General features: G+C 40.9%; 1 protein-coding gene across 1 annotated transcript in view; it reads left to right on the top strand.

The window, feature by feature from the left end:
* The window catches only part of LOC145348875 (protein diaphanous homolog 3-like), a 527,933-nt gene that overhangs the window by 179,577 nt on the left and 324,080 nt on the right, over window positions 1–24,276 (top strand). The window contains exon 17 of the mRNA XM_080196908.1: window positions 9,394–9,508. Coding sequence (XP_080053034.1) covers window positions 9,394–9,508 — 115 coding nt within the window. The remainder of the gene's footprint in view (window positions 1–9,393; window positions 9,509–24,276) is intronic.

Raw genomic sequence — 24,276 nt, 5'->3', positions numbered from 1 at the left:
CTGTTAAAAAGGACAGGTTACTATCAGAAAATTGAATTGCAAAGTTCAATCAAAGTTTATACTGATTGAGTAGAATTTCAAATCAAAGTAATGCAATCTTTAGTTTATTTATGAGGTTTATACCTGTTTTTATCGACACCTTCAATTAATGATTAACAGCTATATACCTTTTGCCCAAATAAATGAAGAACAATGATTAGTTTTTGATTCATTTTATTAGAATAAAGATTTCACAGTAGAGGTAGCTTTATCTTGATACTTCTGTCATTTCGTAATTTTAGCTGTCAAATGCAAGTTTCCACGATTCTTAAGAAAACAGGTGAAGTTAAAGCATGCAACATGTTAGTGAGATGTAATGTTTAACTTCAGCATGAAATGGCAAAGCAGCTATCATGTGGATATGTTGACTCATTCTGTTGCTTTCAAACAGCATTGACATTTATTCTGCTATCCACATTTACTCTGGACTTTGAGCTCTGATGAAGCGTTATCCAGACTCAAAACGTTGGCTCTATTCTCTCTCCACAGATGCTGTCAGACCTGCTGAGATTTCCCAGCTTTTTTTTGTTCATCTGGAATAGCCCTTTGTTTCTTTAATGGTTCACTAATGCCTTTTAGGGAAGGAAATCTTCTGTCTGTCCTTAGTTGGTCTGACCTACATGTGATTCCAGAGCCACAGCAACGTGCATAACTTTCAACTGCCCTCAGGCAACTGGAGATGGGCAATAAATGCTGGCCAGTCAGCGATGCCCATGTCTCACGAATGAATTAAAAAAACTAAAATACTAAGCCCTCTGCTTTTGGTTCCATATAATCTTTGTCATTAATCTTCCTCTGCTGTCTAACCTATCCCTGATCTTCTCTTTTGCCCCACCTGCCTCTCCCGCCTTTTCTCAACAGCATAAATCCCATCACATTCCTAACTCTTCAGCTCCAGAGCAGAGCCATATTGAACTCAAAACATTAATTCTGTTTCTCTCTCCACCAATACAAACTGTTAACTTCCCTCACAAGTGACCTAACAAACTGCTTAGTTGTATCACACTGCTAGAAGAAAATGAACTGCCATAATATGAGAACCACCTCCATGTGCACTAAAAGCCAACCAAACCCATGTCCTGTTATCTAAAAAAAAGCAAATAGCAAAAGATTGGTCAGGTGCAAGACAGCAGAACTGGGCTGTTGGAGCAACTGAAGAGTGATGGAGTCACTGCAAAGAGGGAATTTTTAATCCTTTTGAAGTTGGACTAGGAGTAGACATGAAACTGGCAAAAGAATTGAGGTGAGATTTTGAAAATTGGTGACCAAAAGAGAGCTGGAATCCACAGTTGTAGTGCTCATTGAGACCTGTATCATGCTTAAGGCAAGCTGCTGTCCATTACGTAATCAAACCTCATGGCAGAATATTCATTGCGGAGTCTAAATCCAGTGATGGGTGGGAAATTTGGCATGATTCCTGATGGATGTTCAGTCATCTTGCCACCCATGATACTTAGCTGTTCAGCTCATTTGTTATGCAAAGTGAGGAACTTGGTGAATGTCAGGGTGGGCTGAGCAGCAAGTCGTCTGCCTGACTGTTATTTCATAGAGTCAAAGGTCTTGGCACCATAATTAAACAAAACCCTGATTCTCTCTCACTATGCAGGCCATGAATTCCACATTACTCCTCCAGACTCCTTGTGGGAAAAGTTGGCACATGTTTGCAACCATATCCCGGGACATACAAAAACGCCTCAGTCATTGCTTTTTGCTCATTTCTGGATAAGATCGCCACCTGCAATGCACCTATGATTGTGCCAACGCTTGCTGTTGCGCCGTACCTTGTTTGCCAACATTTTGACTTTCTTGAGATTCTCCTGCCTCTTACTACTCAGGCCCTTACTTCTCTTGACCTTGTGCCAACCTGCGATGGGCCCTCTTGCTCATCCACATGGGAGCCATTATGAAGGCAGGGTTGCCTGTGACCAGCATCATCATCTACTTCTCAGTGGATATGTTAATGAGTTAATGAATTGAAGTTGTTAGCGTGAATGAATTCGGAGCAATCACAATACTTGGATCTGTTCCAGTTATTAAACAGTTTATTGAGCTCCTTGACGGGGAGAAAACACAGGGTGAACTAAGTGCAACTCCACCGAGACAAAGAGATTACCAATTCTTATACAGTTATTCAGCCCAAAGCGGCTGGACATGATCCTAACCCTAATGGTTATTGAATAAATACATTACACATTGATCCAATGGAATTGGCAGGTAACCATGATGGGGGTGTGTGTTCAGATCATGGTTATGCTCCAACAGTTTGATGATGACTTCCAGGCCCCTTATCACTGTACTCTGCCTGGACAACGGGTTTCTTCAATCAGCACATTCTTATCTCTAACTTGTTTGTGCTTCTAGTTACAACACAAAGCAGTTATCTGTGGGCTGATATGAGAGGCCACACTGAACAAACTACTTTTTAATATGGTCAAAACAGTCAAACGGAATCGTTATCCTCCCCTCCAGCACCAACCGTATCCCAATGCAGAGTGGCAGCGGGACCCTCCACCCCCACTGATTGCCCCTATAGGCCCTGGCCCCTTAGCACTGCCCCATGCCTAATGGACAGTGCCAAGGTGCCCCCTGGGCATGTGTACTTTGCCCCTTGGGCAGTGCTGGGGCAGAGGCTGGCACTGCCAGGGTGCCTATGATCATGGAACACCACCCCACCCCCGGGTCCACTAATCATCCACCCTTCACTCCAGCAGGGTCAGGCCGCTGGTTCCCCTTAAGTGGGGAGCTGATCTGAACCCTGCTGGAGTGAAATGCTCCTGGTGGAGTGGGAGATGCTGGTGGGCCTAGAGAATTCTGTCCTGGGCCCGCTAATAGGATTTAAATAGTTTGTTACATATTTTCTAAATGCTAATTCCACCTCCCAGCTGATTTCCTGCGCCGTGCAGACGCCGCCGGAAATCTGGGCCTGGGAGACGTGGGAACATTCACAGAAATCCCGCCAATTGACCAACGAACGATTCACTTGGCCCGCTGCGCAAGAATTAGCACCGTGAGAGTGGAGAATTGCCCCCTGTACTTCAGTAGCAGATGCATATATTTTAAGCAATTTTGTGCTTTTTGCCCATCTTATTTTTGTTTCTATGGGCGTCTTTGCTGCCGAAGTTTTTCATTGAATTTTCAAATTAAAGCAAAACCTCAAAACTCTTCAAATATAATCCATGATATTTAGTTAAATCCACTTAAGAACAAGCCAATGAATCATTGTAGTTTTTTTAGAATTATGATAAAGGTCAAGTTGATTTAAAAAAAAGCCTTACTTGAGGAAAGGTGATTAACTGTGATACTTGATTTTATTAATCTGCATAAACATGATAGCCACTTAATCTTTAATAAATTTAGATAGCCAGGATGGTTGTTTTATTTGGTTGCTGAAGAAATATATTTGGACTTCAAGTAAAATTCAATTTGCACTAATTTCAGAGCATTTTTCAAATTGTAATTAGTATTGAATAATTCCTTAACAGTCATGCATTTCTTGATTAGAAACATCAATGTTTAGTAGCTAGTCCTTGAAACAGGAAAACAGTAGCAAGTCTCACTGAAACACCCTACTTCAAGTGAACATTCATTATATTTTTACTGATGAAAGGCCATCAACAGAAAATGCTAACTATTTATCTCCTTAGAAAGTACTGATCTGCTGATTATTTCACGCAGTTTCTCATTTTATTTCCTTATTCTTATGTGGTAATACTATTTGAGGCTGATTATATGGGAGACTCGAGTAATTCCGTAACCTGGATTTAAAATCAGATCAGGCTGATGCGTTTATGATGTGTTTATGGTAGCACAGTGGTTAGTACTGCTGCTTCACAGTGCCGGGGCCCGGGTTCGATTCCTGGCTTGGGTCACTGTCTATGTGGAGTTTGCATATTCTCCCTGTGTCTGTGTGGGTTTCCTCCAGGTTCCTCCCACATTCTGAAAGGTGTGCTTGTTAGGTGCATTGACCCGAACAGGTGCCGGAGTGTGGCGACTAGGGAAATTTTACAATAACTTCATTGCAGTTTTAATGTAAGCCTTACTTGTGACGGATAAATAAACTTTACTTACTTTAATCTCTTTTTGGTGGCGGTAAGGGTTGTGTATAAAGTTTTTCAGACCTAAACCAGTTCATAGCCATAGAGTCATAGGGGTTTACAGCATGGAGACAGGCCCTTTGGCCCAACTTGACCATGCTGCCCTTTTTTTTGAAACATCTAAGCTAAACCCAATTGCCTGCATTTGGCCCATATTCCTCTGTACCCCTCATTCCCATGTTACAATCCAAATGCTTTTTAAAAGACAAAATTGTACCTGCCTCTACTCCTGTCTCTAGCAACTTGTTCCAGACACTCGCCACTCTCTGTGTGGAAAAAATTGCCCCTCTGGACACTTTTATATCTCTCCCCTCTCACCTTTAAACCTATGCCCACTAGTTTTGCACTCCCCTACCTTTGGGAAAAGATATTGACTATGTGGTTGATCTGTGTCTCTCATTATTTTATACACCTCGATAAGATCACCCCTCGGCCTCCTATGCTCCAGAGAAAAAATGTCCCCGTCTATCCAGCCTCTCCTTATAACTCAATCCATCAAGTCCTGGTAGCATCTTAGTAAATCTTTTCTGCACTCTCTCTAATTTAATAATATCCTTTCAAAATAAGGTGACCAGAATTACACACAATATTCCAAGTGTGGCCTTACCAATGCCTTGGACAACTTCAACAAGATGTCCCAACTCCTGTATTCAATTTCTGACCAATGAAACCAAGCATGCCGAATGTCTTCTTCACCACTCTTCCACCTGTGACTCCACTTTCAAGGAGCTATGAACATGTAATCCTAGATCTCTTTGTTCTGTAACTCTCCCCAGCACCTTATCATTAACTGAGTAAGTCCTGCCCTGGCTCAATCTACCAAAATGCATCACCTTGCATTTGTCCACATTGAACTCCAATTGCCATTCGTCAGCCCACTGGCCCAATTGATCAAGATCCCGTTGCAATTGGAGATAACTTTCTTCACTATCAATTATGCCATCAATCTTGGTGTCATCCGCAAACTTACTAACCATGCCTCCTATATTCTCATCCAAATCATTAATATAAATGACAAATAACAGTGGACCCAGCACTGATCCCTGAGGCACACCGCTGGTCACAGGACTCCAGTTTGAAAAACAATTCTCACAATCACCCTTTGGCTTCTGTCAAGAAGCCAATTTTGTATCCGTTTAGATACCTTACCCTGGATCCCATGAGATTTAACTTTATGCAACAACCTACCATACGGTACCTTGTCAAAGTTGTTGGTGATTGTGAACTTCCAGTTAGAGCCACATGAATTTGCATGCAAACATTGTGACCCTGTAGCAGCACAAGGTAACCCCAGTGATTGCAACAACTAGCAGCATCGCCCTTCTCATCGTCACAGGAAACTATTTTCCTGTGTTGTTGTATCAGATTACAGTTGCCCTTACCAGATATCAGATCTGGCTGAACACATGTGAAGCCCAGCATGCTTCCGGAGCTGAAAGATCTACAGTTGACATGATGATCTCAGCAGCTGCAAGAACATGAATGAAGTAGACCACAATTTATTACCTTCATTGGTCTCAGCAAGGTATTCAACTGTGTGAGCAGAGGCAGTCTCTTTGATCTGCCTGAGAAAATAGGCTGCCCACCAAAGCTGCTCAATGTAATCATCTCTTTCTGTGACATGATGGGTAACGTCAGCTATGACGGGGTAACCTGGGAAACCTTTGAGATTTGCAGTGAAGTCAAACAGTTATTTTCTGGCACTCTTTGGTTTAATCTACTCAGCGTTGCTATCATATGCTTTTAGGTCATTTTAAGAAGGTATGTACTTAGATGTGCTCATGTGAGATCTAGCAACAAGGTGCCCAAATCCTGATCAGAGATTTGCTCTACACTGACAATGCTGCAATAGCATTCCAATGAGCAACTCTGGAAGCAAATGAACAAATTCTCTGAGATTGCCATGCCAGAGTGGGGTTTCTGAGCCATACCAGTTTGTGCTTAACACAGAGCTGATGTTTTACGAGATGGAAGGTTGCCACCAAGTGATGCTTAAACATGTGTAATCAAAGAATAAATAAAATAAAGACACTGCGAGCATCCTAGGTTTGTTTGCTAGTCTGTCCTGAGTTAACCAATCTCTGATTGGGCAGCAACAGGAATACTATATTTGATTTTGTACCAGGGAGGGAAAAAGTCAACCAGGGCTTCTGATTGTTAACCAATGATGTGGCTGTAGTTGTGATGTATGGACATTAGATTAATATTTGTAAAGTGAGTACAAGTAGTCTGCCGACATGCACCATCGAGATTGATTCATAAATAATGACTGCTTGGGTAATACTTCACGATGCTATCAAACTGTTCATTTGGCAAGGAACCCAACAGAACCTTTAGGTACTGGAAGCTGGTTTATGTAATGTGTTTCACTTAGGCCCTAAAATACAGGACGGATTGATTACTTTCTATAGATGTTTGGTTGCCCCATTTCCTACATTACAACAGTGACTACACTTCCACAGTATTTCATTGGCTGGAGTAGCCTGAGATTGCGAAAGGTGCAGTCTGCTGAAAATGCACGTTTTTGTTCTTTTGCACCAACAGGGGCTCCCTCTTTGCTGCAGATCTTCTGAATGCATCACCTCTCACCTTCACTCCCATGTTTTTCAACTATTACTTTTCTTTTGAGTTAGGACATTGGGAAGTCTGCATTTTTGCATTAAAGTGCTTTTTGTAATACCATCTCCAAATATGGTTGTTCTTCTGGGCTTTTTTTGAATTTCTAATTTTAAACAAATGTGTTAAAAGCATATGACAATATTATCTGGATAATTTATAATTATTCCCTTTTGTTGGTTCTAAAATAGGATTAGGAATAAAGGCTCTGAAACTGCCTTCACCAGCATACTTAGGGTCCATCCCCATTGTATCGGCACAAAGCTCCCAGCTGACAAAGAAATTGATCTGTTGAGCTTGCCGAAAAGACCAGCATGGAGGACTCCCATTTTCATGCTGTTATGACACTTGGAAACCTTTTTGGGAAAATTATGCTCATTATTCTTAAATTTCTTTGGCAGCTACCTTCCCAGAATAGAAAAAAACTTTCATGTTTTCATGGCTACAACTTTTGAGTAAGAATAAACATAGTACGTTGTTTTATTAATTTATGATCATTGTTAGTTGTAAATTTTCCTTTCAAAATACAATAGCTAAGTTTCAATTCACTGCCTTATCCTCTAAAGTGAAGTTATATTCAAGCTGCTTACTGGTATCCCACCTTAGCTTTGCTGATCTCTACTTCAACATGCTTAATTTTACAACTACACCTTTTTAATGCTTTTGACCTGACAATTTCACTGTTGTCAGTTTGCTTAAATTCGCCAACATAGTATATCACAATGATATTAGAAAATATTATATTGCTTTACAAACTGTCTAGTTATTTTCAAAATGGAATGAAGTTGGTAGTCTAATGGATAGCTAGTTTAATATTTCTACCTTGATACAAGGTCAATGTGATTCACATTGCTATGGAGATGGACTTTCAGAAGGGAAAGGTGCATAGGAAGTCATTGGAGGATTGTGTTACAGTTTTTCCAAAGCATATCACTGAACTTCATAGTCAGGTGCAGACTGCAAGAGACCGAAAGATAGACAGGGAGAGAATGAAATCGAGCAAGTCTCTATGCTTCATCATTCATGAAAGTGGGTGGGAGCTTGCCATCAAATTTAAGCGATCAGGTTTGAACAAAACTGGAAGATTCACATAGCTTTGGTAAGGGTGAGAAGTTTTCAGGGTAGCCCTCACCCTGAATGCCAGTTCAGAGATTAGAAGTTATGTGGCTAGAAAAGGCAAAAAAAGTTAAAAGCACTTTGAACTGTTTGAGAATGAGGGGGCACTTAAGAGGCACTGTTTAAAAAAAAAACCTGTGGAGAAAGATTTTCAGTTGTTTGAAATGTTAAATGGGTAGTCTTTTCTATGGTATAGAGCATAAGCTTCCTGCTGAAATAATATTTCGTCAGCATTGCTTTCAGTGTCTTATGAAGGTTAAGTGTTCTTTATTCAAAATCCTTGTGGCTGATTGTATTTTGGATTTCGGATAAACTTGGGTTTATGGGACCAGGCCTACTTACATCACAAGTAAATAAAGTGGCTAGAAAAGTAAGATAAACCACTGAATGAATAATAAAAACTGGATGTGTCTGATAAGTATCCACCCATGGTTCCATCTGCGATTCTACTTGAAGAGGATTCACAAGGTAAACAGGGCAGATAAAAATCGCAAAGTAAACAGTGCAACCAAACAACTTGACTTCCACCCTAAAGGTTGGATGAGGGTGGCGAGCTTCATGCTGGCTTGGGTCAGAGACTTTGTGCTAAAGGTCAGGTGTGGTTGTCAAGGTTTGTGTGGCTCAGTTGCGTACAGTCAGTTCAATGTGCTACATTTTTGGATTTGCAGATAAAGAATTTCGACTTGAAATCTTGACTTTTTCAGCTAGTCATTGAAAGTTCAATTCTCTTCAGAAGTTTGTACTAGGATCATAATTTTGCACCATTAGCAAATCACCAGTAATCTATCTGAGTTGAAATCAACTAGTAGTTGCCGCATGTTTCCAATTTTCACCAATAACTGTTCATTTAAATGACTGTTCCACTTGGAAGCTAGTTACAATAATTCATACAATGTATTATGCATGCTATTGCATTGATATTTTCTTCATCTAACCTGTAATAAGTAAAATGGTACTTTATTTATGTGAAAGCATAATAGAGACACACGTTCCAAATTACATATTATGTCTCACTTTCTTAAAACAGATATAATCACTTATAAACTTTTATACAGCCATACCAGTTTAGATGGTTCTTGACAAGAGTATGTTTATCTTTCTATAAAGAGAGAGGTCAGAAGTTAATTACGCACCGGTATGTTCTGGAGTATTATCATAAATGTTAATAGTTAATCAGGAATATCTGAAATGAAAATGAACCTCCAATCTATAAGGCAATCTTCAGTATTCTTAAAATATAAACATTAATGTTGCAGTACAAAATATAACAATGTAGCATTGCATGCTTTTCTCTCAATTGGTAAGTTGTTGATTCCGTTTGTGATCATGATTGGAGCTAAGGAATTTGGTGCTTCAAGATGCTTAAAATTGAGTAGAATTATGCTGTTTCAAATTTGAAACTTTCTTCCCAGTAGCTACTTAGAAGTTTATGCACTAAGTTTCAAGCAACCAAATTGTTTAATCAAAAATCAAATCTATTGCCAAATCTTTCACTGCTAACATTTCGATTTGTGTTTTGTTCTTGCAGATCAGACCACTTGAGATGCCTGAGAACTGCTTCTGGATCAAAGCAAATGATGACAAATATGAAAACCCTGACCTGTTTGCTCGAATTAGTTCTATTTTCGGCGCACAAAAACGAGGTAAGATGTTGATTTTTGAAATCATATCACTTTTGGTTGATGATAGGAAGTGGCAATCCATAATAATCTTGGCATCACTCCCATTCCCACAGAAACGTCTAAGAGGGATCACTAGTGGAGCTGTCTTTAGAACTAGTGAATGCGTTGGACGAGGTTTTTTTTTTAAACAGTTGGCAGCTCTGTAGGTAGATAATAGAAATGTTAATCATACGGTCATTGTTTTAAGCCCATGTTCAGTGATGAATTTATCTGAAATATTTGAACATGCTTTTGTATTTTTCTTTCTTTCTCCCCAGCAACCTGCAAAAATTTATCTGCTTGTCGATCACAGGCATCTTATACTGTGTCCGTGACTGGAATAACTGTTTGATCAAACAGTATTGCTTAATTTAATAATTTGCATGCAATTAACTGAAATATAACCTTCAAAGTAAGTTATCAAGGCACCAAATTGCAAGAAATGCACAATGCTGTGACAGGGATCAGAGCTGCACTTAAAAATATTTCTCAATTTAAAGAAGCACAGTTGATACTGAGACTGCTTCTGCATATGTGCAGCAAGTGCCCTCGGGTTGTGGCAGAAATAAACGCAGCCGATAAACCAATGGATACAGCTCTAAAGGAGGTGCAAGATCAGAGAAATATGGGTATATATGTGTACAAATTGTTGAATGTAATATAGCAGGTTGAAAAAGTAATTAAAACATATGGGATTACTTAGCTTTATAAACAGAGGCATTGAGTATAAAAGTAAGAAAGTTATTATAACTTTAATTTAGTTCAGCTTCCACTGGAGTTATGTCTGATTCCGTGCATCGCCCTTCAGGCAAGATGTAACAGATTCAGAGAAGGTCGAAACAGATTTAGAGATAGTTGAAATGCTCTTTGAAAAGATTTGTAGGGAAGAGAGATTCAGTTACGTGAATATATTGGAGAAGCTGGAATTGTTGTGCTTATAGAAGAGAAGGTTAAGAGGAGATTGGATAGAGTTGCTCAAAATCATGAATGCTCAATACAGATAGAGAGAAACTGTTCCCATTGATAGAAAGATTGAGAACTATAAGACAAAGATTTAAATTGATTGGCAAAATAATGAAAAGTAGCAGAAGGAAAAGTTTTTTTGTGTAGCGAGTGGTTTGGATCTGGCATTGCCTTAGAGGTTGGTGGAAGAACATTTTTTTTGTGGCTTTCAGCTGGGAATTGAAAAAGCATCTTAAATGGAAAAATTGCAGGGGTTTCGGGAGAGAATGCAGGGAGCGAGATGGGCTGAGTTCTTGTAGAGAGGCTTGATGGGTTGAATGGCTTCCTTTCATGTTCTGATGATTTTTTGATTCTGTCTGAATTTATGGAACCGCCTTCAGATTTTTGAGAACAGAAATGTATGATTTTGTCGTAGATTGTATTCAAATAGTTTGCAAATTCCAGAAGAAATTTTGCATATTAATGCCACTAGAGACATTTATTAAATTTCTTAGAGTGTAGATTGGCTGTTTGCATGCATGCGACTTTTCGTTCTGCTTCAAGTCTGTCACATTTAATAGGTCAACGTCAATCAAAGTGTGAGAAAAATTCATTCTCCAGTGCATAAATGAATAGGCTTTGTGCATGTTTTCACTCAGGTATCAAATAACTAAACAAGTCTTAAGCTTTTTGGAATGACAAAGTAAATGGAAATAAATCCTATTTATTTACCGTTACATCCTAAAATTTTTTATGGCCTGTGTATTTATTTCTTACCAAAACACAAGGATTCAACACCAGAAACAGGAGCATTTATTTCTTGCACACAACTGTTTCTGAAATAATATGTTTAATTTTGGTCTGTTGGCGTAATAGTTATTCATAAACAATTGTTGCTGGACAAGTCAGTGGGATCGCCTTCTGCTGTCCAAGTTGTCAAGTATATGCACGCAGTGATAAGAGCTTTCCATAGGCAGCTGGCTGATGAAGAACAGGATGTCTGGCACTAATGCTGCTTCTTAATGATCTGCGTCATCTCAAATTGAACTATTTTTGTGGCCAAAGCATGAAGGTAAGACCATTGAGCTGTAGGAAGATGTCCTGTTGACATGAAAAATTCCAGCAATGCCCTGTGGTTACCAGAGACAGCTGGGGAGACACTAGGGCAGGTTTCTTGAAGTCTTACAGCTCATTGACAAAAGCATCTCATAAACCCTTGTTTGAGACACAGGAACCTACCTCTTCTCATGTTATATCCATTGGAAGAGGATCTTGAAGAAACACTAGATTAGAAATTGTAAGCGATAAATCCATGATGATCTTTCAAGTCTTTGCATGTAGAGAGTGTTCATGTTGTGGCTGGTCATCTTGTAATGCAAGTTGACAACATTGGTATTTTGTCAGATGTCTCTGTCTATGTATCCTAGGAATTCTCCATTTGGCTATCTTGCTAATTAAGAAAAGCTATCTTGTATCTCTAATTTCATTATTATGCTGAACTGCATTTTTAATCCTATTTAAATGACGTTTAGAGGTGATTTGTGAGGAATTGTTGTTTGGCACCTCAATAATCGAGTGCTTTTGACCCGGAGGTTTTGAAAGAGACCAAATTGTATGAAGATAAACTTGAGTAATAATCTAGCAGAATGTGCAAATTCAGCCTACTATATAAGAGCTAATAGATAAACATCTAAGTAGAACTTCAAAAACACAGGTATGTGTAAAGCTGAGACAAAATAGTTGATTTTTTTTTGCTTTAGTTAAGCTTAGCATTTGAAAGTTTTGAACGGTAGGAACCTGAGCATGGGAAGCCTTGAGACTTTGTCTAAATTTGGACAGGAAGATAGTTGAATGACATATTTTGTAACTAGTCCATTCAAGTCATAGTGAGGTAAAGATTGGGTTAAGTTAGTATCCATAATTTTGCTGTGAAAAGTAAACATAAAGATGAATCCTCTCAGCAAGGAAAGGGAGAGATGTTTGGCTAGAGGAAATTTGGGACCATCCTTATACTGCATGGCAAAATGGGGCTAGCAGTGGGTCCACATGTGCTATGTTACATTGACTAGCGTGACCAGGAAGTAAATACATGGCAATCATACTTCTAATGATGTGGAGATGCCAGAGTGGGACTGGGTAAACACAGTAAGAAGTTTCACAACACTAGGTTACAGTCCAACAGGTTTATTTGGTAGCAAACGCCACTAGCTTTTGGGGCTCTGCCCCTTTGTCAGGTGAGTGGGGAGTTCTGATCACAAACAGGGCATACAAAGACACACACTCAGTTTACAGAATACTGATTAGAATGCGAGTCTTTATAGCTAATCAAGCCTTAAAGGTGCAGACAATGTGAGTGGAGATAGCATTAAGCACAAGTTAAGGAGATGTGTATTGTCTCCAGACAGGACAGCAAGTGAGATGCTGCAACCCAGGCAAGTCATAGGGGTTACAATTAGTGTGACATGAACCCAAGATCCTGGTTGAGGCTGTCCTCACGTGTGTGGAACTCACTGTACCACAAGCCCACGGATAACCTCATGATGCTCCACTTCTCCAGCTTCCATCCTAAACACATTAAAGAAGCCATCCCCAACGGACAAGCCCTCTGTATACACAGGATTTGCTCAGATGAGGAGGATCGGAACAGACACCTCCAGACGCTGAAAGATGCCCTCATAAGAACAGGATATGGTGCTCAACTCATCAATCGACAGTTCCGATGCGCCGCAGGGAAAAACTGCACCAAACCCCTCAGAAGACAAACATGGGACAGGGTGGACAGAGTACACTTCGTCATCCAGTACTTCCCTGGAGTGGAGAAGCTACATCTTCTCCGGAGTCTTCAACATGTCATTGATGAAGACAAATATCTCGTCAAGGTCATCCCCACAAACCCCCTTCTTGCCTTCAAACAGATCATTGTCCGCAGCAAACTACTCAGCCTTCAGGAGAACAGTGACCACGACGCCACACAATCCTGCCAGAGCAACCTCTGCAAGATGTGCTGGATCATTGACACGGATGCCATCATCTCACGTGAGAAAACCATCCACCAGGTATATGGTACATACTCTTGCAACTCGGCCAATGTTGTCTACCTGATATGCTGCAGGAAAGAATGTCCCGAAGCACGGGTACATTGGGGAGACCATGCAGACACTACAACAACGGATGAATGAACACCGCTCGACAATCACCAGGCAAGACTGTTCTCTTCCTGTTGGTGAACACTTCAGCAGTCATGGGCATTCGGCTTCTGATCTTCGGGTAAGCATCCTCCAAGGCAGCCTTCACGACACATGACAGTTCAGAGTCGCCAAGCAGAGACTGATAGCCAAGTTCCGCACACATGAGAATGGCCTCAATCAGGATCTTGGGTTCATGTCGTACTACCTGTAACCCCCATGACTTACCATGGCCACTGCCGCCGCCCATTCTACTAGTTGCTGTAAAAGCAAGCATGGAGCTGAGAATATGTTGATGCTCATATATCAGGGTGGCTGTTGCTAGTATGTTAAATATATTGTTAAAGGTTAAGGGTATTATTTAGTGAAATATTTTGGTGGATATATAGGGAACAGTTGGAACACTGTGAGAAGAGCTGAACAAAGTCAACAAACTCTATCAGTAAAGAAATGCTCTGTGCCTTGGTTTTGACTTAAATTCTATTAAAATTGGTAGCAGTGAATGGTTGGTTGAAAGGTGAGGATTGGAAACTGAGATTTAATATCGGACAGAAGGATGTAATTTGATTTAATTTGCAGAAGAATGGCTGAGACCAAGTGTAAAGTATTAGGGTGTGATTTTCTACTGTGGAGCTGAACCTTATGGCCAGTGAAAGAATGAAGTGGATATGTGGACACAGATTATACCCTTATCAAAGAAAAAAAACAAGGTATGGACACGCCACTTTCACTTCAGCGTGTAAAGTAAGAATCCTTTTATCACAAGGTCATATCATGAAAGAACATAAGAACATAAGAAATAGGAGCAGGAGTAGGCCATCTAGCCCTTCGAGCCTGCCCCGCCATTCAATAAGATCATGGCTGATCTGTCGTGGCTCAGTTCCACATCCCCGCTTTCTCCCCATAACCCTTAATCCCCTCTCTCATCAAAAACCCATCAACCCGCTTCTTAAAAATATTTAGCGAGGTAGCCTCCACCACTTCAACGGGCAGAGAATTCCAGAGATTCACCACCCTTTGAGTGAAGAAATTCTTCCTCAACTCCGTTCTAAACCGCCCCCCCTTTATCTTGAGGCTGTGCCCCCTAGTCCTACTGTCCTTTCTGAGTGGGAAGAGTCTCTCCACCTCTATCCTATCCAGCCTATTCATCATCTTATACGTCTCAATGAGATCTCCCTTCATTCTTCTAAACTCTAACGAGTACAAGCCTAGTTTATTCAGCCTCTCCTCATAGCTCAACCCCCTCAACTCCAGCATCAGCCTAGTAAACCTCCTCTGCACTCCCTCCAAGGCCAAAATATCCTTGCGTAAGTACGGCGCCCAAAACTGCACACAGTACTCCAGCTGCGGCCTCACCAATGCCCTATACAGCCGCAGCAAGACTTCCCTACTTTTATATTCAATCCCCCTCGCTATGAAGGCCAGCATCCCATTCGCCTTCCTGACCACCTGCTGCACCTGCAAGCTGGGTTTTTGCGACTCATGCACAAGGACCCCGAGGTCCCTCTGCACCGTCGCCTGCTGCAGTTTTTCGCCACATAAGTAATAATTCTTCCTACCATTATTCCTACCATTATTTCCACCTCGCACTTGCCAACATTAAATTCCATTTGCCATTTCCTGGCCCATTCGCCCAGCCTATGTAGATCCTTCTGTAGACTCTCCACACCCTCCGCACAATTTGCCGTTCCACCAATCTTGGTGTCATCAGCAAATTTCGACACCATACACTTGGTTCCCTCCTCCAGATCATCTATATAAATGGTAAATAGCTGAGGCCCCAGCACCGACCCTGGGGCACTCGACTAGTCACCAACCGCCAATCCGAATAGCACCCATTGACCCCCACTCTCTCCCTCCTATTTGACAACCAATCCTCTATCCACACTAACACCCTACCCCCAACTCCATGTCCCCTGACCTTCTGCAATAACCTCTTGTGAAGTACCTTGTCAAACGCCTTCTGAAAATCAAGAAAGACCACATCCACTGGCTCTCCTGTATCCACCGCCCTAGACACATCCTCATAGAACTCCAGTAAATTTGTCAGACACGACTTCCCTCTAACGAAACCATGCTGCGTCTGCTCTATCAAGCAATTCCCCTCAAGATGCCTCGCTATTTCCTCCTTGATGACGGATTCTAACATTTTACCTACAACAGATGTTAAACTAACCGGCCTATAATTCCCTGCCTTTTGCCTGGCACCCTTCTTAAACAACGGCGTAACATTAGCCGTTTTCCAATCTTCCGGCACTTGCCCGGAATCCAGCGACGTCTGGAAAATAACCACCAAGGCATCCGCTATCACCTCCGCCATTTCTTTCAGAACCCTCGGATGCATTCCATCCAGTCCTGGGGACTTGTCCACAATCAGCCCCCTCCAGTCTGTTGAGCTGTCCAAAACCTCAGAAATTCTAGGTTTTCTGGGTAGATATTGTATAATTTCACCAATTCTGCAATATTTGAATGAAATGTGTTTTTTCTTTGAAATTACAGTGCACCTCGATTCCATATTCTTTCCAAATGACCCCATGCACACTGCCCATCCAATGCCTGGTGCCTTTAATCACATTTGCTCTTAGCAAATTTTGCTTCTAACACTGAGGGACCCATCAACAGCTCTTGACTAATTTTGCTTTATTACGTTTGACCCCCTACACGACTCCAGCAACTCCTTCCAGGATCCAGCTTCAGGTGCTTCAGCACAGGAGACATAACATAAGAACATAAGAAATAGGAGCAGGAGTCGGCCATCTAGCCCTTCGAGCCTGCCCCGCCATTCAATAAGATCATGGCTGATCTGAAGTGGATCAGTTCCACTTTCCCGCTTTCTCCCCATAACCCTTAATTCCCTTGTCTGTCAGAAACCTATCTACCCTTGACTTAAATATATTCAGCGAGGTAGCCTCCACCACTTCAACGGGCAGAGAATTCCAGAGATTCACCACCTTTTTCAGTGAAGAAGTTCCTCCTCAACTCTGATCTAAACTGCCCCCGCTTATCTTGAGGCTGTGCCCTCTAGTCCTGCTATCCTTTCTAAGCGGGAAGAGTCTCTCTATCTCTACCCTATCCATCCCTTTCATTATCTTATATGTCTCTATAAGATCCCCCCATATCCTTCTAAACTCCAACGAGTACAGACCCTGTCTATTTAGTCTCTCTTCATAGGCCAACCCCCTCATCTCCGGTATCAGCCTAGTGAACCTCCTCTGCACTCCCTCCAAGGCCAAAATATCCTTGCGCAAGTGTGGCGGCCAAAACTGCACACAGTACTCCAGCTGCGGCCTCACCAGTGCCCTGTACAGTTGCAGTAAGACCTCCCTGCTTTTATATTCTATCCCCCTCGCTATAAAGGCCAGCATTCCATTCGCCTTCTTGATCACGTGCTGCACCTGCAGACTGGGTTTTTGTGACTCATGCACAAGGACCCCCAGGTCCCTCTGGACTGTAGCATGCTGCAGCTTTTCGCCCTTTAAATAGTAATCCATCCTACTGTTATTCCTGCCAAAGTGGATAACCTCACACTTGCTAACATTGTACTCCATCTGCCAGGACCTTACCCACTTGCTCAGCCTATCCAGATCTCTCTGCAGACTTTCCACACCCTCCGTGCAATTTGCTTTTCCACTCATCTTCGTGTCATCAGCAAATTTCGTCATCCTACACTCAACCCCCTCCTCCAGATCGTCTATATAAATGGTAAATAGCTGAAGCCCCAGCACCGATTCCTGGGGCACTCCACTAGTAACCAACTGCCAATCAGAATAGCACCCATTGATACCAACTCTCTGCCTCCTATTAGACAACCAATCCTCTATCCACGCTAACACCTTACCCCCAACTCCATGCACCCTAGCCTTCTGAAGCAACCTTTTGTGAGGCACCTTATCAAACGCCTTTTGAAAATCTAGAAGCACCACATCCGCCGGTTCCCCTCTGCCTACCGCTGGCAGTCCGTGCATTTAGTAAGATTCAAAGTTGATAAATGTTTTTCATTAAACTTGACAGACTGTGACAAACTTCTTAATTAAAGTAAAAATAAAGTGAAGTTTACTTATTTATTAGTCACAAGTAGGCTTACGTTCACACTGCAATGAAGTTACTGTGAAAATTCCCTAATCAACACACTCCGGCACTTGTCTTGTATAATTGCAACGTCAGAACATTTAAGTACAAGATAATTATAACGAAATAACATAAGTGAAGTAGACAACATATTTGAATAGGAAAATGTTTAAATAAAGGCATAAATGTATTGATAAACAACCGCAGGAAAAAAGTATCTTAAAAATCTTGCTATCATGTCTTGAAACACAGAGACAGCTGTAAATTTGTGCCTGTGTCAGTGTCCAATACCTGTGCCCAAGCAATTGATTGAAGTTTCCTTGGACGTTCAGGTTTTCCACACCTAGAATATAAACTCTGCTCTGTTCAACTTCATGCATAAGGTATCCAACTCATTGTCTATGAGATTCTGACTTCTCTTCTTGACTGAATTTTCAGTTGCCATTTTCTAAATTGAAATTTACAAACACTTGTGAGCATGTGGCACATAAAGTTATATGATGATAATGCAGATTTATAGAGCAGTTTCACAGAATTAAAACAAGTAAAGCCAATATTTTGAACCATCATCTTCAATCAGAAATAAAATTAAAAATTTCACTTCGAATGAATGAGCCAATAACATTAACTGTTCAAAAGAAATTTGCAAAAAATAGGCTTCAACATACCTTTATGAGAGCGTGGAATCCTTATGCTCTCTGTTGTCAATGTTAAACTGCTGTTTCAAGTGCTGATCTTAATGGGAGTTCCTAATCTGGCCCTGTTATAAGGGGGCGTGGCTAGACTCCCGCAACACACCGTGGCCTGCGGAGACTGCCCCGGCACAGGCTGAAGGCTGCTACCCTGATTGGGAGTTTAAAGTAAGGCTTACATTAACATTGTAAAGTAGTTACTGTGAAATTCCTCTAGTTCCATCGGGTTTTTTAAATGGCGGTAAATATGTAATTTTTTCCCTTTTTTCCAGTGGCCCATGGCTTTCTACTGATAGAAAGAAGTTGTCGGATTTCACTAGCATGCATAAGAGCAAACTCTTATGAGATGTGGAATGGTGTGCATAATACCAAAATGAATCAATTAGGAGAGTGAGAGTAATGGCAAATTTTGTTAAATATTAGTTAATGTCAAATATTATCCAATTTTAAACCATACAATTCAATTAAATCCATTTGCAAACAATTCCCTGTAAAATAATTTTTATTTCTTATTAAAGCTGAAGTGAGGGAAGTATACGGGTATTTCATTGCATACAATATTAATTATTTGCCTTTTGTGTGCCTTTTATAGTATAAGTGCTCAGTGTAACCATGGGCGGGATTTTATGGCCTTGCTCATCCCAAAACTATGAAATCCTACCCAAGGTCAAAGGACCTTCTCATTGTCTGCCCCTAGCTCACTCTGATTCTCGTAGTGGGCGGGGCAGTAAAATTCTGCCCCATATGTTTATTTATATAACCCAATGATCCTAGCAGCCTTCTGAATTTGTCCTGTCACAGTCAGAAACTTATGTATGTACACCCCACATCTTACCCCTTCAAAATTCAATTTACATTGGATTGGATGTTCATGTTGGGCTCAAAATACGAGTTGAGCCACTTACTGACTTTGGGAATCTGAGCCCAATGCTTCCCAAAGCTTTTCTCTGTACGACCCCCTTTATTTCCTCAGACTTCACATGACCCCAGTGAAGATTTGGTGGATACACAAGTTGTTGAACAAGAGGGAGTTGACTGGTGATGTGGAGAGCAGTTGGTGGGGGGTGGGGGGGACGGGGGACGGACGGTGAACAGGATTTGAGTGTGAGGGGAGTTGATGAAAAGACATGTAATAGTATCCTGAATTATAGAGCAATAGGCTTTTAGTATGAATGTAATAGGAGCCTCATTATTAATGTACTAGGATTCTGCTTGTTAATTTCATAGGACTCTGACTAATGTAATGGGATCCACATTATTGATGCAATAGGTCATTGATTAATTACAAAGTATACGGATTATTAATATATTTGGGCTCTTATTAATCTGACGAGATCATGATTGTTGACACAATTGGCAAATTACTTCAATGTAATATAATCCTGATTATTGATGCAGTAGGGCTCTAATTATTAATTGAAATAATTCAGATTATTCCTGTATTAGCATCCAGATTATTTATACAACAAAATTCCTGATTATTGAAGTGATAGGCAGCTGATTGCTGCAACTTAGGAACTGTGTAATTAGATCCTGATTATTAATGTAATCAAGTCCTGATTATTAATGTAATAAGGTGCTGTTTATTATGTAGTATTATGATTCTTAAAGTAATAAGACTCTGATTATGAATGTAATAGGAACAAGATTATTAATGTAATAGGACTCTGAGCATTGGAGTATTAGAATTTTCACTATTGATGCAAGAGGGATGAGTTAATGTAATAGAAATCATGATTATGTAATATGATCCTGATTATTCATGCTGGATTATTCTGATTTTTGAAGTAAGAGGGTTTCTACAGAAAATAACTAATTACCTTTCTACTCAGTTTTTTTGCAGCAGCAATAGGGCTTCATAAAGCAGTTCATTAGGTCTACGCACCACCAAAAAAAAAGCACATATTTAAAGGGGCCTTGGAGCTGGCAGCAATTATTCCGAGCTTCACAACAGTCATTGTTGCCTCAGAACTCACGATAACAAATTCTTCTTTTGTTATCCCACTGGGGTTGGTTATCCCTGTCTGCACTTGTTACCTCTGCCCATACTTGCCATATTTTTGTCTCCTGGAGACATGGGTTGGCAAAGTTCAGATTTTCCAACTCCTGAGGATGTATCAGAAGAATGCAGGTGCTGAGGCATATTGATGAGAAGACACAGCTGTCCAGTATTGTTCTTAAGCTGCCTAACCCTCACCCCTTCCTGTCCCTCATCAAACCCCCCCCCCCCCCCCCCCCCCCCCCCACCAAAAATCGGGTCCCCCATTTCCCCCAAATATCTTCCATAACCATTCACCGAGTATCCACTATGTACAGTCCTCAGTGAAATAGCAATGGGAAGCCTTTGAAAATGAACATGAAAAAATACACTTCTAGCACTCAAACACACAATCATTCAGCTGAAAAGAAAAGGTGGGCTTTCAGAAACCTTCCAAAATCTATCTGATCCAGTGAAAATAATGGTGAATTCTGTTATGGACAAATTTTGTGTGGTTCCTAATCAGGATGTTTATATGTACAGTTTAAGTATTTCCTTGCCCTTGAGAGATTATTTTCTAATTAAAGAAGCAGGCTTTTTGGCGATTTTAAAAGTTAAGAAGGTTATTTATTATCACACACTTGCCCTGGATGTTGAAGGCACAATATCTCAATCATATATCTCGCACATACTATTGCATGCAGAAATATTAGATACAGATTAAGTTAAAGCTAGAATTATAGAAATGATTTGATTTATTGTCACATGTATTCATATACATTAAAAAGTATTGTTTCTTGCACGAAAAAATATACTGTTCATAGAGAAGGAATGGAGCGAGTGCAAAGCATCGTGTTACAGCCATAGCTAGGGTGTAGAAAAAGATCAACTCAGTGTGATGTAGGTCCATTCAAAACTCTGATGGCAGCAGGGAAGAAGCTGTTCTTCAGTTGGTTGGTACGTGACTTCAGACTTTTGTACCTTTTTCCTGACGGAAGAAGGTGGAAGAGAGTATGTCTGGGATGCGTGGGGTCCTTAACTATGCTGGCTACTTTGCCAAGGCAGTGGGAAGTGTAGGCAGAGTCAATGGATGGGAGGCTGGTGTACGTGAAGGTCTGGGCTTCGTTCACGACCCTTTGTAGTTGTGGCCTTGGTCAGAGCAGGAGCCATGCCATGCTGTGATACAACCAGAAAGAATGCTTTCTATGGTATATCTGTAAAAGTTGGTGAGAGTCGTTGTTGACATGCCAAATTTTCTTGGTCTCCTGAGAAAGTAGAGACGTTGGTGGGCTTTCTTAGCTCAGGTGTCGGCGTGGGGCAACTAGGACAGGTTGTTGGTGATCTGGACACCTAAAAACTTGAGGCACTCAACCATTCCTATTTTGTCCCCATTGACGTAGACAGGGGCATATTCTGTACTACGCATCCAGAAGCCGATGACTATCTCCTTTATTTTGTTGATATTGCAGGAGAGAGTATTGTCGTCGCACCAGTTCATCAGATTCTTGATCTCATTCTGTACTGTGCCTCATCATTGTTTGAGATAAGATCTATTATGGTGGTGTCATTAACTAACTTGAAAATGGAGTTGGAAGGGAATTTGACCACACAGTCACAGGTGTATAAGGAGTATAGTAGGGGGCTGAGGACGCAGCCTTGTGGGGCACCGGTGTCGAGAATCGTGGAGGACGTATTGTTGCTTATCCTTATTGATTGCGGCCTGTGGTTAGGAAGTCTAGGATTCAGTTACAGAGGGAGGAGCTGAGCCACAGGTCATGGAGTTTGGAGATGAGCTTCATAGGAATAATGGTGTTGAAGGTTGAGCTACAGTCAATAAATAGGAGTCTGACATAGGCGTCTATGTCAGAGGGTGGGGAGAAGAAATATAAAAGAATGTGTTATCGGAGGAGGGAGGGAGAGATTAATGCTCAAAAGTTTTATGCTATAAAACCAAAGGGAATGGTGATGGGTGAAGTACAGAAACAGAAGAAAAGACTAGTTTAAGAATGCTTTGATAACAGTCATCCCATCCTTTAATCCCATAGGCTTCAATTTTTCTAACAAGTCGACTTTGTGGTATGTTACTAAATACCTTTTGAAAATCTTTAAATATACAGTAGGAACCAAACTACCCTGATCTACCTCCTCCATTACATCATTAAAGAACTTGATCAAATTAATGGAACGTGATTTGCCTTTCATTTGTTCATACTTTTGATTAATTTGGTCCTGCATTACTGCCTCCAAATTTTACTCCAACATTTAGATTAGACTGAAGAACAGAAGAAGCTGGAGAATTCAGCAGATCTGCCAGCATCTGTCAGGAGAGAAACACACTTGTTATTTCAAGTCATGGACTCTATGAATGGGCGATGTAAACCCATATGGGGTGTTGAAGCTTTTTCTCTGAGACTGTTTGACAAATCCATAAAATTGACCATTTGGCATAATTGGAGTTGGAAGATTGGTTTCGTGAGCCACACTTCTTTCAATAAAAGCAGATGAATCATAGAATTCCTGCAGTGCAGAAGGAGGTCATTCAGTCCATCGAGCCTTGTTGGAGAGCCTGTATAGACTCCAACAAAGCATCCTACTCAGGGCCACCCCCCCCCCCCCCCCCCCACCCAATTCACTTATCTCCATGCATTTACTGCCCCATAATCCCCCAAACCTACACAGCTCGGACTCTAAGGGGCACTTTAGCATGGTCAATCCACCAAACCCACATGCCTTTGGATTGTGGGAGGAAACCAAACCACCCAGAGGAAACCCACTCAGACACGGAGAGAACATGCAAACTCCACACAGCCAGTCACCCAAAGCTAGAATCAAACCAGGGGTCCCTGCCACTGTGACACAGAAATGCTAACCACTGTGCTGCTCTGGTGACATCATTGCAGGTGACATCAACAAGTAGAGCTGTAGATTTTTAGCATACATTTAATATTTCTTACAAGCGTTCACTGCTGTTGATGGGGACGAACAGAGAGAGAAAGCGGTGCGAGTATAAAATGGGAGGGGATGGAAGAATGTGATCCAGGCCGAATGTGGCAGTTTCACAAAAACCCTTTATTTCTAAAAGACCTTCACTCTAATTAAATGATGAACTCAACTTGGAAGGCCTAACATCGGGATTTACCTTGCCCCTTAGTGTCTGTCCCAAGTTGTGTAGGTTAAATGGATTAGCCACGGTAAATGTAAGGGGTTACAGTGATAAAATGGGGGAATGGGCCTGTGTAACATACTCTGTGCAGAATTGATGGATCGAATGGCCTTTCTGCACTGTATGGATTTTATGATTCAAAAAGGAAAATGTTTGCAGGGTTTCAGAAGAAGGGCTTGGGAGTTGCACCAGCTAAGTTGCTTTTGCTGAGATGAAAAGTGAAAGGTGAAATGTCTCCTCCTGTGCTGTAACTGTTGTATGATTAAAATGCTGTTTAACATGTACTTTTGTAACCAAGTTCATGTTGTCTTATGTGGCTCAAATGTTGTCTGGTAGCTGTCCTGTGCAGAGCTTGAGATGTTCATGCGCAATATAAATATAAATTATTGTTATTCATTCTCGGGTTTCCCAATCATTTTTACTAATTTAGTTTTCTGTTCTAGAGCTGCCGTGGATTTAAATATTTTACATTGATCTTGGTGTATATTTCAAACTCCACCCAGCAATTTTTCAGCAGGATTTATTGTTCTCTTCAATTTTTAGGTTTACAGCAGAATGAACAAAGATTAAATATGTTTAACAACATTTCACACTTAATGTAGAAAAAAGGTGTTTTATAGAGGAATGAAGAAAATATCAACACCAAACCAAAAGAGAAATTTGAAGTTTTGTCCAAATGTTAGTCAAAAAAGCAAATTTTAATAAGGACCTTAAATAAAGAG

The sequence above is a fragment of the Carcharhinus amblyrhynchos genome, chromosome 10 (assembly GCF_965287045.1).
Source record: "Carcharhinus amblyrhynchos chromosome 10, sCarAmb.v2.hapA, whole genome shotgun sequence".
Taxonomy (NCBI): domain Eukaryota; kingdom Metazoa; phylum Chordata; class Chondrichthyes; order Carcharhiniformes; family Carcharhinidae; genus Carcharhinus; species Carcharhinus amblyrhynchos.
Note: the sequence above shows the minus strand (reverse complement) of the source record. Positions and strands in the feature narration are given on the sequence as shown.